Source organism: Falco cherrug, chromosome 4 (assembly GCF_023634085.1).
Source record: "Falco cherrug isolate bFalChe1 chromosome 4, bFalChe1.pri, whole genome shotgun sequence".
NCBI lineage: Eukaryota > Metazoa > Chordata > Aves > Falconiformes > Falconidae > Falco > Falco cherrug.
This window is the reverse complement of record NC_073700.1, coordinates 6698010-6713639: the sequence shown is the minus strand read 5'-3', so window position 1 is coordinate 6713639 and position 15630 is coordinate 6698010. Positions and strand designations below refer to the sequence as shown.

The 15630-nt window shown below is 37.0% G+C and overlaps 1 protein-coding gene across 8 annotated transcripts in view; it reads right to left on the bottom strand.

Annotated features, from left to right (window-relative positions):
- The window catches only part of PBRM1 (polybromo 1), a 68951-nt gene that overhangs the window by 21650 nt on the left and 31671 nt on the right, over positions 1-15630 (bottom strand). For all 8 annotated transcript variants that reach the window (XM_055708591.1, XM_055708589.1, XM_055708594.1 and 5 more), the window contains 11 exons: positions 15040-15181; positions 14358-14455; positions 11010-11286; positions 9846-9951; positions 7808-8450; positions 6726-6937; positions 5416-5601; positions 3506-3663; positions 2293-2559; positions 773-918; positions 304-461 (listed from right to left, as the gene is read on the bottom strand). In XM_055708591.1, the coding sequence (XP_055564566.1) occupies positions 304-461; positions 773-918; positions 2293-2559; positions 3506-3663; positions 5416-5601; positions 6726-6937; positions 7808-8450; positions 9846-9951; positions 11010-11286; positions 14358-14455; positions 15040-15181 (2393 nt within the window). The remainder of the gene's footprint in view (positions 1-303; positions 462-772; positions 919-2292; positions 2560-3505; positions 3664-5415; positions 5602-6725; positions 6938-7807; positions 8451-9845; positions 9952-11009; positions 11287-14357; positions 14456-15039; positions 15182-15630) is intronic.

The following is a 15630-nucleotide window of genomic DNA, read 5'->3' as shown; positions in this document are numbered from 1 at the left end:
ATACTGGAATAATTACATTAATAACTGAGAACAACAGAGTTTTCTGTTCTCTGGCTGTAGACAACGTTCACTTTGATATCACACATGTAATCCTCTTACTATAAGAAAGCTTTCTTACAGTGAAAATTCTCACTACAGGTCCCAAAGACAGGAATGCATATTAGAAATGGACTGATTAACCTCTCCTCCCCCACTCAATATGAAAAAAAAAAAAACTTGGAATCAAGCCTACACATAGCTATAAATCACTTCAGAATGTGTAGGAAAAGAGTGTCCATTGGATTTAAAGTTGTTAATAACTACCCAAAATGCAAGTCATCGGACAGGTCTCCTCCAAGTTACTCAAAAATACTTCCTTCTTGTAGAACATTTTAGTTGGTTCATGTTCAGTTTCTTCAGGATGTATAAAGATTGGACCAAAGAAATACGCAGCTCCATCTCGCACCCACATCTTTTCAATTCTGGAAAGAAAACCAAACGACTGACATAAATGAAAGGCCATCCCTCGCAATCAGACAGCTGAACACACTAGGTTGTTCAGGAAGACTGTCAGCACAAAATGAGTACAAAGAACAGCCTATTCCAATTGTACCACTGTATCACCTTTTTATTAGTGGCTAAACTTCGACCTCAATCTGTTAAGATTTGTAACGTTTAACTTCATTCAGAAGGTATTTTTTTCCCATCCTCTTTTATACTTTTTGCAACAAACCCATCTTTTGTCCAATTTCTTTTTATAGACACAAACTGCAAATAAAGAAGTTGCACCTACCGTCCTACTCGAGGTCGCACTAACCCATGTGATTTTATGAAGACACAGTCCCCAACCTTAAGCCACATATCATTGTAGCAGAGCTGTTCAAAGTAATGGCAACCAGGTTCTCCATTGGACATTTCTACTGGAACATCTTCTTTGTCCTGCAGAAGAATATGCATTTAGAAACTTGTGGAAGAAGGAAAATCAAACACACAAATAAAAAGATGCCAGGTGCAAGTAAAAAAAAAACCTTTGCTCTATCTTCACATTACCAGTAATAGGTAAACACTAGACAGTTCTGTACGTGCAAAAGTGAGAAGCCTTGAAATTTAAAGATGAAATAGCAAACCCAAAGATACCTTCCTTGTATGTCACAAGCATTCCTATTTCATAAAGCTGCAATTTTGCCAGAACAGTAATTTACAGGTCCTTTGTTCTGCTGCTTCGAAGTTAACTGGCCATGCCAAACCTTGTCAGCTTATTTTGATGGTTTGTTTTAAAGCACCATAACATGCTTAAGAGACAAGAATTGAGTATATGGCCAAGTTAACATATATGGAACTATAATGACTTAACTCTCATATACAATAATATGAATGCTCCATGTATTGCTTGCAAAATCATACCATTAGCCCCACTTAATTTCTTACTTTTTAGTCAAAAGTCACATTGTGCCTCAATTTAGCCTTTTAGCCTAGGATTTCAGAAAGCCAGTGAGAACACAGGCTATTTCCCCATGGTGTGGAAGGAAAAGACCCTACAACTTTTCATTCTCTTGGTAGAAAGAATTCCTTCTTTTGCCATGATGTGACTAAATACAATAATATATACTAAGCGTCTGGTTAAAGCTGACAATGAGTGTGCTGGGTATTCTGTTCTGAGGTTCTGTTTGAAAAATAGATATAAAGTGGATTTATTTTATGACTTAAGTTTATTTGTTTATGGCTCAATTTTAGATTAATTTAATTGAATAAATTAATTTATTTCTTTTATGACTATACACAACAATATAAGCCATTTTTACTCAGCACGTCGGACAGAAATATTCTTAAGCATTTTGACAATAAACCAGTTATAAACCATAAACAGGTCACAAGCAACAGAAATTATGTATTGCTTACTGCTGCCTAGCTACTGACTATTTTACTGAAATACTAACTAACAAAGCACTTCAGCATTGCCATGGACTAAAATTAGGCTTTTAGTTCTACTGATTCTTTAGGCTTCAGACAGGCTTTACATTAAAAGTGTAATTTTCTTTTCTGAAGTGTTAAAAAACCCCAAACAACCCCTTCACATGATCACAAGAAAACATTTCTAGAACCTAGCAAGTATGTACACAGTTTATTTTCTGTTTAGTCTATTTATATTGTTTGCATTTATTTACAAATGTGTGTAACATAATATGTAACAGAAACATATTTTTATGTATTTTATTGTGTCTGTATGCAGTGAAACTGAGGTCATGAGGACTCATGTTTTGCCACTCTTTATCTGTCAAACATAACTGATGTTCCACTTGTTATCTTACATACCTTTTCAAGATGAAGGATACTTTCTCCCACCTTACTGTCTTCCAATGTTTCAGCATGTTTCTCCTCATCTACTTTGTCTGTATTAGCAAACACAGAAGCAACACGGACCACAGGCAGGGGGACATCTCGTGGGACAAATCTTACAGAGCTTACAGGCATAGTCCACAGTTTAATCTTTTTAAAAGATTTTGTCTTTGCAGAGTAACGTGACTCACAGACATAGACATCCTCATCTCTGAAGTTTTCAGGACACAATTTAAAATATTCCTGAAGATTGAAGAAAAAAATATTTAATATTCCAGCAATACACACACACAACCCCCACAGACACACTGCACTCCCTCTCATGCTTTCTGGTTTTCTTTTTGTTTCCGTGTCAGTAACACTTTTAGACAAATATAGCCCTTCTGATGAGTTCTTTTCTTCCAGTTTGGCATCAAAGTTACATTAAAAATAAAAAGCAAACAACAAGAAATTCCACCCTTAGAGAAGCAGCTAAATTCAGTACAGGTTGTCATGTGAGAAAAGGTAGGTTTTCTTCATTTACCCAAACAGTACATTAACAAGTACAAGATCTGCAGCCTAAAACCACCTTTACAAGATTTCTGAGCTTTTACTTAGAAAGAGGACACAATCACAAAGTTGTTTTTGTTTTGTTTTGGGGGAGTGGAGTAGGCTCCATGCTCATTGATATGAGACCATGATATCCACTCATGTACTCAGCAGCTGTAGCGCTTTGTTCCATACACACTACCTCCCAAAACCACTGGTTGAGATAGGTCTGTTGCAAACAACCCAAAAATCCTCAGCACAAGGATGGTGTAGACTCAAATTTGAGAAAGAGATAAAAGACTTCATCATCTTACCAAGCCATTCAAGTCTCCCTCTCTGCCAAACCTAAATCTACAATGCTTTTATGGAAACTTTAAGAAGTTACCTGCAATTTCTCTCTACGTGCTCTGAAAAATCAATTAGCTTATTATCTAATAAGCACATGATTCTACAAACCTATCAGCATCGGCATACGCCATCACTTGGATGAACTACATACCTCATGAACCAAATGAAGAATAAAACCAGTACACAGGTACAAGTAAGTCCTACTTTATTTAAGTTATTAGCAGAATGTCTCTGTTAGAATGCCTACAGCTTTTCAAGAAAATAGCAGAGAACATATTATTTGCTTAACAAAATAGTCTGAATAGTCTCTCACCTTGACAAACATGACCACACATTTGCCTAAAATTTTGCTAACAGGAACTTTATTGTAATAGTCACTTTTAAAAACTTCTTTCTCCAAGAATTTTCGTGTTGCAAGATGAAACGTTTCATTTGGTCGATAAAACCAACATCCGTATAGCCATTTCTCTCCTTTGGGGCAGGGGGGGTGGGGGTGGGGAGGAGGAGAAAAAGAGAAAAACCTCCACGTTAAATAGCATATTCTCCAGTGCATGAGCCAGAAAAAAATACTAGAGATTGATTTATTATCAAATAGCAATGTAGTAAGCTATACTGACAGTAAGTTGTTTTTTAAAACAGGACAAGATTCCTTAACTGTTTCAGGTAAGGAAAACTAGGTTGCTTAAAAAGCCTGCCAGTTGTTTTTTCCCCAGTAAAACCTGACTCAGCAAAATAAAGGAAGAATCATTTCTTATTTATAAATCTTGACTTTCAGGCCTTCAAATGGCTTCAGCATCTACACAACAATCACCTGATTATTTGAAGAACCTTGGATAACTCGTTTCAAGTTCTTTAAAGAAACATTTCTTCCATGTTATGCTGTGACAATTGTTACAATTGTTAACAATGATTTATAAAGTAGTTACAAATATGTACTATTTCTCCAAGTCAAAGAAAATCTGTACCTGTACACTAAACCAGAATAAAAAAAAAATGTTATTCACTTTCCCCATCACAGACAAACAAACATAAACATCCAACTGGCCAATGTTCCATCTACCCAAATACACTGCATCCAACTGAGTGAGCAGGACAGGCTATTAGGAGAACACATTTGATCTTGGCCACTCTCCCTAAAGTTGTTCCACTCCTACAATCATTGTATTGGGGTGTTAGAGAGCTATTTTCTTCATCTGTGTATTATTTACTGGTTATTCCCCTTACTATTTGGTTTAGACCTGTTGTACATGGACTTGTCTCACCCATTTTTTAACCTGCAGATATAATCTGCCTCCGCAAGCTCCTGGGGAAGCCAGGAGGTTCACTACCCACTGTATTAAAAAGCCAAAGACTTTCACATGTTTTAGCAACAAGTGATTTAACCTGATTTATTGGTACCAATGAGTGCCCTCTAACTCTAGTACTGCTGGATTTCTTGAACAGCATTTCCGCATTCACCTTATCTACCCACTTAAGGATTTTGCAAACCTTGATTATATCCTGCCTTACATTTCTCCTCTCCAAATCTAAGTCACGGTCTTCTTAAACTGACCTTGTAACGCATCCATTCCATCCCTTTTAATAAAAAGTGCAATCAAAATTGTTAATTCCACTATACCCCACTGCAGTTCTCAGCAGCTGTAGTTTCCAGGATTGCTGAGAGTGCACCATGTTTATCTGATACTCTGCCACATCTCTAGCCTTCCTTACACTTAAGAGAAGAACCTGCTGCAAACAGAAGGCATCACTGCTGAGAAAAAAAAACAAAATAGCACTTGTTATGGCTTGATTTGGCCTAGGAAATGCAAGGTTCAGCTCAATTCTGGAATTTAACAAAAGCAAATTCTGGAAGTGAGCTGTTCTGCGGAACATTTGCAGTTAAACACTCCCAACTTCGGTTCAGATTTCTCAGCAAAGATAAACCCCATGTGTTCTTTTGCACCTAAATTACAAGGACCCCATCCCACTTAAAAGAGCCTGTTCTCTGGGATGCTTACAAATTGAGAGTAGGTAGAGATGAACAACAGAAAAGCATGTACTGATCCAAGAACTTTGTATTTGTAATGTCCTTTGGAATAAAGCAACTCAGAAACAGGAAAAACATACTTGTCCACAGGTACTTCTGGAAATAAAAAACATCTACACAGAAAAAGCTCAAACTGGAAGCTTTAAATAGTAGTAAGTTTCACCATATTTCTTTTCCTATAGCAAAGACATCCTTACCAGCTGAATCTTCCCACAGCCTCTCAATACAGACTATGTGAGGTTGCAAGTTGGCTTCAGCAGGCTCCACATACACATAATCTCCTACGTGGTACATGCTGTTCTTGAAGCTGCAATCCTGGCTGTAGGTCCGATGCAAGCTTGACAGCCCAGCTGATCCAGAAGAATCTTCACTCTTTTCAGCTTCTTATTTCAAGATGGGAAAAACCCAGATGTTAGTAATGTCACATTTACCATGTTAGCCAAGATTACTGACATGAATGCCCTCACCCTTCGCTGAGTGCAGAAGTGCCACATGACACCTGATGAGTCCCTCTGCCACTGACTTCCAGCATAAAGGATGGGTTTAAGCATGTTTTGTGCTGCTAACTTTTCTGTTGTGCTGCTGAAGGTTGGGTTTCCCTTCTTCAGTTGAATTTTATTGAGTCCTCCCAGTGAGTGAAGAGGAACTCAATGACAGCACTGAGCTCAGAAGCCTTCAGAAAGGCATGTTCGCTTTCTTTGGGGTTTTTAGCTCTCAAAGGAAAACAGAAAAAGGGCATCACAGCTGTTGTCCCCTTATAACATTGAGCCTGGTTGGAGCAACTAGACTTTACTGCTGCTGACATCAGTGTTATGTGGGAAGATGAACCATGTTAGAAAGACAATTAAGGACAAAAAGCTAACAGCTCTGCTCCCGCCTGCTGGAAGGAGCAATGAAAGCTCTTTATTCATTCCCCTAGACATGCCTCACGATGATTATGTGGACAATAATAGTCAGAAACTGTGAAATGCAGAGGACCTTTCAGAGTAGGTTTCTTGCCCCACAAAATACTGCAAGCCCATTCCTCTTCACATTCACAGCAGCCAAGTAAGAAACACAAAAGGCTTACTTAAATACCATTCCTTTACTAGTGTTAAAAGCATGATTGTAGAGAACATCAGCAGCACATCAAGAAACTAGTATTTATCAAAAAGGAAATGGTCAATTGGAACAGTCATTGCTAAGTTTGTTAGCAGCAGAAATCTATGTAAAAAAATTATTATTTTCTTTTGTAATATCCTTGAAATAAAACTACTGATATCCCAATGTGTTCTGATTAAAGAGTTTACATAAGGTATCTAATTATATCTCTTTCTTAAAAGCCAACTGGCCTGGCTGATAAGGATCAAAATAAAACAAATATCTCATAACTTTAAAATACAAGACCCTTGGTGGACAAGTAGACTATTGAGGTCTCTTCGGCAGGCAAAGCTGCAGCAACAGCAGGGCATACATTGCATAGCTACATTTTCCAATTAACACACTCAAAATTAATGAAAGTAGCTACCTCTCTTCTCCTCCTCTCTTTTGAGCTTATCCTCCTCTATTTCTTTGGGCAGCTTTTCCTTCTTTTCCTTTTCCACATCATTGTGAAGATGCTTGGTGGTATAGCTGAGAGCAGGTGACAGAAGAATCTCTCCATTCTTACAAAGTTCATCCCGAATTTTAATAAAGAACTGCTGAAGTTCAACTGCATCCTCGTAAATCTCCGAATCAGTCCTGTATAAAAATACATACAACAAGGAAAAAACATAATTTTTGCAGACTCAAACAGGATCCTAAACACATACCCATCAATCGCCACACCTACTGATAAAACTAAAGCTTCTCTCTACTCATAGATTTCTGTGCTTACTCATAATAAGCAGCAGCAGAAATTGGCAAGTCATGTTCCACCTGCTACTCTACTGTCAGTTTGCAGTAGAGCTCACTCAAAACAGTATTTTTGTATACAGCAGTCCTGAAACACCTGAAAAATCAAAGGCAACTAGTTGCGAACAAAACGGTTTCCCACTGGACCTCTATAAACAGTTACCTTTTGAAAACTTAAGTAATAATCTTATTAACAAACCTGACTTACTCAAATTACCCATACTCCTGTTAGTAGATGTTTAACATAATGTTTTACCTTTTCTCCTTCAAAGTCAAGATCTCACCCGCATATCCCCAAGTATGCTACCTAATTCAAGTAAAACACTGCAAGAAGTTGCAAGCATTCACAGTTTTTGCACAGTATTACCATTGACTCATACAACTGTGACTGCTCCTATAGAGTAATCCCCTGGTCAAGCAGTTAATGAACAGTTCCTCCTCTTCATCTTTCAATTTGAAAGTTAGCACAAACCCGGTTTTCATGAGGTCTGCCTTTGGAAGATTAATGTCAAAATTATCTCATAGCAGAAACCTAACTTTTTCCTTGTTTTTAAAAGAAAGCATACATTCCACGGAAGACATGACAAAGCTTTTGAGATTTTCTAAACACACATAGCAAGCAAAGCACACACGTTAAAAGAACTTCAGCCTCTAACATTAACATAAAAAAATCCCACGATAAGACAAAGAATACCTGAAAAATATGGCTCTGCTCACCTGTTCATTCTCCTTGCCCTTTCCAGTACCTCAAACATATTCTCCTGGAACAAGTCCAGTCTTCTATAGCGATTATTTTCAACATTTTTTCGGATAATATCGAAAGTCAGAGGAGGTTTATTTGGGAAGTTGGGATCAACAGCAGGAATCTCAGCTAAGGAGTCACTGTAGCATCTGCCCTCATCATCCTGGTGGCTCATAACAGATACAAACAGGTTATGGATAAGTTCCTGAATTAGCAAAGTGACATTGGGCACATGAGAATCCTCATCTCCTTCTATTTCTCTCCGAGTTTCAAGCAAAACTTTATGCAGAACCAGAGCATCTTTATAAATCAAAGATTCTGGCTCATTATATGTGCAAGCGTTATTAAACATCATTACAAAGTCCTCTACCATGGAATCGATATCCTGGTATTTATTTGCCATCATATGACTTCTGATCTTCTCCATGTCAACGGGCTTTTTAATGGTTACATAATAGTCAGGAAGTTCAGACCGAGATGGCAGCCTCAAGAAGATGGCACTCAGTCGCCTGCCTCGTTTATCCGTGTAATTCTTAACTGCTTCATACACCTCATTCAATTTCTGTTGCATTGGAGTCATGTATTTTGATTTTTTAGGAGAAATGCCACTTTTTCGACCTAAGCAGACAAAAAGAAAAAAAAAAAAAAGAAAAAGAATCATTACAAAACCAGAGCTTGCGTGCTTCTTTGTCCACCTTCTCTCCATTGGAGAATTGCTTATTGAAGAACCACTTTATGGTATGAGCAGAAGACTCAATACGGAGCCCATTCCAAGATGCAGCTTCCTTTGTTTTTCATAACTGTGTGAATATTTTTTAATGTTATTTTTGGCAGACAGAATCAGGTTACTATGTGGTCCACCTGGTGAAGGTCTCTTCAGACTTAAGCATGGAAAACACCTTTTCCTACTTAATGTTATTAATAACTCTACTAAATTCAATTTCTTCTTACTAGCTCTACGTAAATTTCTTTGTATCGCTGTTAAAAATCCAGTCATAATGGGGGTTTTGCCATCACTAAAATTAAGCATTCTAAATATCATCAGATTTCTTTTTGACAGATTTTATACTTACATTATTTTTATATTTAATATATAAATATATACAATTTATATATTCATATTATATATTATATATTTATAATATTAAAATATATTACCTTTAATACTGTAATAATTAGAGAGGATTATTACAGGTAGAATGTAAAGGAAGGCCTTTCATGGGACTATCCATCAGATTAGCTTTTTTATTAACTCAGTATCTCTGTTACTGTACTGCATAGTCTTTGCCTGTGAATTCTGTGCTACCTGTACCTTACCTAAGAGCTGCACATTTCTGTTTCCAAGAGGGCTGTGTGCAACTATTTTCTTTAAGCCTTTCTCTACAATTTTATCCTTCTCTCAGTTTGCTAAGTCCTGAACACATATTAAAGGGACATAAGATCTGAGTAGCAGCAAACCTAGTTTGCATGGGCAACAGCTCTAGGAACAGACATTGTTGGAAATTTCACTTCTGTGTTTTTCATGGCTTTCAGTAATTTTCCTAATTACTTTTCAGTAATTTTCCAAATAAAGCTTGCATTTCTTTTATCATTCTGTGGAAATCTCAGACATTTGACCAGGGAAATTAAGGGCTTTACTCAGTTTGAGAAGTACCTTATTGTAAGCAATCCCAGTAGCACACATTAAGTGTGCTGATGAAGTGTTACTGAGCACATAATGCAGCTTCTAACATTTGGACACCACCACATGATTAAATGCCAGCCATTCCAACCATTCCTAAGTTTTCTTTCTAAGTTACTTTTCTGAGAAAATGTTATATGCAACAACTAATATTATATGCACAGATAAACACACCATTGCTGTCATGATTTTGAAAATATAATACTACTTTGCATGTCAGTGTCAATTTGCAGACCATATCTTCTATTCTAAAAGGAAGATCCGTTAATCTGTCTTGTTTGGTTTTCATCAAGTGTTGAAATGAGACACAGCAATGTATGAGGTTGCCTTACTTAGCTTTAGTTTAGGGGATGCAACATCATCATCTTCAGCTAGGGGTCCCAGTTCTTTCCTTTTTTCTTTAAGGATCTTTTCCAGCATATGGGCATCATTGTATACCTATTAATCAGTAAAGTAATCAAAAAGCAAAACAAAACAAGTTTTACTGTGTTTAGACTAGTTTAGAACTAGTCCCCAAGAAACATTTAAATGTTAGTTTGAAAAAGCTGAAAGCAAAACCAAGCACTTGATTAAAAAGACGGGCTTATTTCTCAAATGTACACCTTTAATAGACTTACACAGGTAAGCAGAACCAATGAATACCACCTAAATCAGGCAGATATAAACCTTGAATAAATTATCCAATTAAGCTGCATTTCTATTCCAAAGACTACAAAGTCATCAAACCATTCTGCTGAGCAATGAAAGATCTCTTGAACTTTTGTGATTCCATCAAGGTACAAAGGACTAGAACAGGCCTCCTGGGTCTTCAAATCCAACCCCGGTGAACACAACCTCATCGTAAAGTCCTGCACAGTAGCCTATCAAGTTCCTCGTTAGAAATAGCTGCATGTTTCTCTGTTCCACACATCATGCTCGCTGGCTGAGAAATACCACAATACAGAAATACCCTACAATGTATTTGTGAATGAAAAGCATATTCCTTTCAGACTCCTTTTGCTACACTAAACAAGTCAGGTCTTCTAGTCTGATCTCCCACACACTCCACTTCCACAAGACCATATCTGGTTTCTTTCCAACTACTACCTCCCTTTTCAGAGGTTCTGATCTCCAAATCACAAGCTGATGACTACTCACTGTGCAAATACCTTCATGTGACTAACAGAGGATGAATAACAAGAATTTAGTAACCAGCTTATGTTTTTTAAAAAATATAGTAGGAAACATTCAGCTGACATCCTTTGTAGTGGAAGAGGTTTAGCTAACAGGAAGTAAGTCTAACCTTCGCAAAGGAGGATGTTGCATTTCATGTTTCTACAATTATAGACGAAGACAGAATTTTAAATATTAGCAGAAAGAAAAAGTCATATTTCTATTTCAGTTCAAAAATTATCATAAATGATGTGAGTAACAGTCAAAGCTAAACCATCCTAACATAACATATACATCTGCAAAGAAGCAGAGAGGTAAGGGTGACTGCAGAATCAAAGCAGTACCTGGGAGCCCTCCTCATTATAATGCCTTGCATTTCGGAACATGAGCTTCATGTCTTCAATCATGGCTTCTTCCCCCACGTACTTGTCATTGCGGATGTTGTGTTCTATCATTTTCAAGTCCATTGGCTCCAAGATAATTTTATAATAGTCTGGATAGTCTTTTTTGGATGGCTTAACCATAAACAGATCACAAAGCCGTCTGCCTGTGCCTGGTTCTCGTGCTTCCAAAACTGCATTATATAAGATCTTCATTCGTTGCTTTCTTATATTTTTTTTGCTGTTAGATTAAAGAAAAGAACAAAAATGTCAGTGGCTTTCCCCCCACTTCCACCACTAATATCAAAATGACATTATCCTCTGCCATGAAAAAACCACCACAACCACCTAAACACACACACACAAGAAGTTCAACATTAAGACAGTGTATTAGAAACACAGGTCCATTAGCAAATAATGACAGCATCGTAACCAGCAGCCTGCTAAATAAACAGGAAACCAACTTTAAGGTATGCTTTTTCTCATTCAGTTTAAGTGTTCTACAGCGTAAAACAAATAACTAGTTTTCAGATGTGCAAAGGTCAAAAGGACCTCTAAGCACGGTCCAGCTGCAGACAGAACAGAAAAAAATTCAGGACTAGGCTTCCGAATCCAAACCCTCATGGTCCAGTGTGAACGGGGAAAAACCCCTCAGCCAGTATCTTCATGACTACCTCTGCTGAATACAGAATAGCTCAAGTCTTTAATATTCATCTCAGAGTAATTATTTATCTTCTTCAGTACCAGATACAAGAAAATAAGGATGTCAAGAATATAGTAGGAAGAAGGGTCTGAATTGCTTAAATATCTGTCTACCACAGTCAAATGAAGTTACAAGTCAATAAAGCTCACCAAAACTGCAAACCCAAGTAGAAAACGGCCACGTATGTTATCACCACAAACTTGATACTCATCCTATGTGCAGCTATTATTATGATTGTCTCAAGAAATCTGACAGCACAAGACACAGGTTATCAGGAAAACAGTTATGTATGGCTCCCTGTACATATACTACTTGATCTATAAGTAAATCAGATACGGGAGAGGAAAGCTTACGTTAATAATGTGTAACCTCAGCTCAGATGCCAAGGGCACTCTTAGAAATGCACTCTCTACAAAGTACTTTTAAACCAGCTTCCAAATTGCAATCTCTAAGACTTATTCAAGTAGTTGTAAGTTTGACTATATTATCTGTGGAGACAGCAACAACAAAAACTACCTTCATTTGCAGAATGTGCAAAAGATCACTGTGCAACCTGCTAGAATTGAAACTGCATCCATCCATTCCACCATCTAGACCTTTTCCTCCTACATTTAAAATATACCTAATCTAGAATAGCCTCATGCCTCAGATACTTCTTGCTCCTTGGTGAGGTCAGCAAATTAACTGATAAAAATTTATGTCACAACACGTGAGAAAATTAAAAATGTATAGAAGTATAGGTTAAGAACCTTTTTTCTGCATTATCTTCACTGCTGGAAAATGTTAGTCAGTGGTTCACAGTAGCAGATGAGCAATGCCAGAACAGAGACATGCTTCTGCATTCCACATTTTAACAATCTTTCCAAGTTTTAACATTCAGTTCAATGGAAGTAGGTAAAGCAAAACCAAAGCAGAAATAGTGAAAGGCCTGCCAATAATCAAGGTTCAGGTCATGCATCTGATACACAAAAGGGGACATTTAAACAACTTTCTTCTGTGTCACTATTATTTTCCCAATGGGATTAATTTTGCCTGGGTTATTAGTTTCCTTTTTCAGCAACATTTTGGAATTCCTCTCATTGCTTCACTTCTGCTCTCAGCAGCATTTACAATCTTCTTTTACTTCCTATCATTCAGCAAGTGAAACTGGTAACAAGTATTGAACCGACAAAGTCAAAAGCATTTCTAGGTTCACTTCAGGCATGAATCATTTTGATTTCCCTTACCTATGAACACCACTTTTTCTCTTGTACTGTTCTTAGATGACAAAGTCTAACAGCCTTTTTCTTTCAAACATTTCTGTATTCTCTTGCACAAGGTGATCAAAAGCCACACAGGGTTAAAACGACACTGATGACAGTCTGACTTGCTTCATTAGGTTAGTACTTCTTGTTGAATCTGAAGATCACAGAACTAGCAATTTTTGCAATTTGATCCTTCCTGATCTTCATTTGGTACCGTGGTCTTACTGTTCCAGTACATTTCTTCTTCCTAGCATCCCTAAACTGCACCACCTTCCAATTCCACATAAACATTTGTTCTCTGCAGATTTTTTCTATGAGTGTACATTGTTGCACTTCCTTGATTGCTCTCAAGTGAATCCTTGCTGATGCTCTATTTCACTCCTGTTCTCCCTCCACAAGTGTCACTTTGACAAAACAAAGAACTAAAAATACAGGAAGCTGAAGATCATAAGCAACACCAAAGAATGATGCTGAATTACAGTTTTATACTGGCAGTTGCTACTATTGCAAGAACATCAGAAACTGAAACTTATTTCAACTCATACCACAAGGCAGACTAGAGAAACCATCCCTTGTTGGAGTGAAATACATCACTAATATTAATTACAGAACAGCTACCACTGTTAAAGAACATTCCACAAAGCATCATTATTGTTCACTAAAAGAATGTATTTTAAATCATGAATTTTGTTTACATTACAGTATCCAAAATAATCAAACTATTATATCTCCATGTGTCAAATGCCTTCTTTGGCCCAGCTGCTGACAGGTAAGTCACTGAGAAGTGCAAATTTAGAAGGGAGAGAGAAACAATTCTCTAACATTAATGATGAAAACTCCTCAAGCAGAGTTCAGGTCATGGAAAATGAAAATGTTTATGCCAGGAGACTTCACCAAATTAAAATATTTGTAGCGTAATACTATAAACTTCCAAATAAACTACTGACCTATAGTGTTAACTTTAATTATACTCTGCAATCATTACATATATGGTCATATATATTGGAGAAGTAGTAGAAAAGAAGTAATAAATTGCCAGCAACCTATGAAGTCTATACAGTAGGCTAAAAAAACCACAACACATACAAAAATCTGGAAATCCATTTGAAAAAATTACCTAATTCAGTGGAACTACCTTGTCCATGCCACTTACTGAAGTCATATCGACAACTGCCAACTAACAGGCCAACAAAGGAAAATAAAGTCAGCAAATAGTTTTGTATTAATTAGAAACAACACTTAATGAGGTTAAGTTTCAGAATTACAAATCCTTACACAAATGCTAAAACCCATGGCTTAATATTCTCTTTAACAAATAGAAGATGTAGCAATGTCATGGTCTGCAGGACCTGCAGAAATGCGTACCTTTTCCTTTTTGAGCTGCCAGTATCAGATGTAGCAGAAGAAATCATACTGTCCCCATCCTCAATATCATCTCTCCTAGCAAGCTCCTTCTTCTTTGCCTGAAAAAAGAACAAATCCCTGAAGCCAAACTCACTGCTGGACATTGCCAGAACAGTATTAAACATCAGAATAGAACAGATGCACAAAGAAAGATGCAATTACAGGTTTTGAGACTAAACAACCATCAAAATATTTCCAGTGATTTACTTAATGTAAGTTGGCCAACTAAAATAGCACTATAATTCTTTTTAACTGTCAGAAAAAATCTTGAGGAACCAATTTGAAAACAATGCCATTTCAGACTGCAGCACTTAGCTGGAACACTTCATGAAAATTAAGGTGTTTTAGATCCTCCAATTACCTGAAAACCCTAAAAAAACCCTCACATCATCAATTTTCTTACAACTTAATTGGGATAAGTCTCATAGTAAGGAATAAAAGTGATGAAAAGAAATCACAGAAGACAGCAGGTGTGCTGAAGAAAAATCACCCTATGATGCTCTTCATTACCATACTTCCCCCTAAGGAAGAAAATTCTACTGCAAATACAGGTCTACTTAAAAATTATTTTGGAAAAAATATTCACTAGGGAAATACATTCATGTGTGAAGTTATATCCTTTTGATTGTTCTACTCCACATACCTGCATAACCTGCTGCATTTTCAGTACTCTTTTGTAGATAGCAGAATTGGGAACATTGTAGCGCTTGGCATTTTCAAACATCAAGTTCAGATCAGCCTCCAACTGATCTAAAGTTTCATATTCATGGTTCTTCAGTTTGGTTCTGCACAACAGAAACAGCAATTAGGTATTTTACAAATGACACATTACAAAGGAGTTCTTTAACATCTTCGTTTTCATGCTAAATCAATATCCAAAGAGCTCTAATTATGGGAACGTGTTTTCTTTTTTTCTGATGCTGCAGTAATACCTTCCAGTTGCAATTATATTAGAGAAATGTATCTCCTCTTAAAGAATGCTTTTAATAAATCTGAAAGCTGCCCTCTTCAAAGCTGTGCAAACTGAAGTCCTGTTTCCATACTCAGATGAGATGTGATACAGATGAGGCACAAGTACAACCTGCTGAGACTACTCCAGTATACCTTAGCTGTGACCTGTGGGGCTTGGGTATGATGTCAGTGCGACAAGTTAGCCTCACACATCCACAAATGCTGTCTTCCCTACATGTCAATTCTACTCATCAGTGAGAGTCAAAAGTGACCATCACCTCCC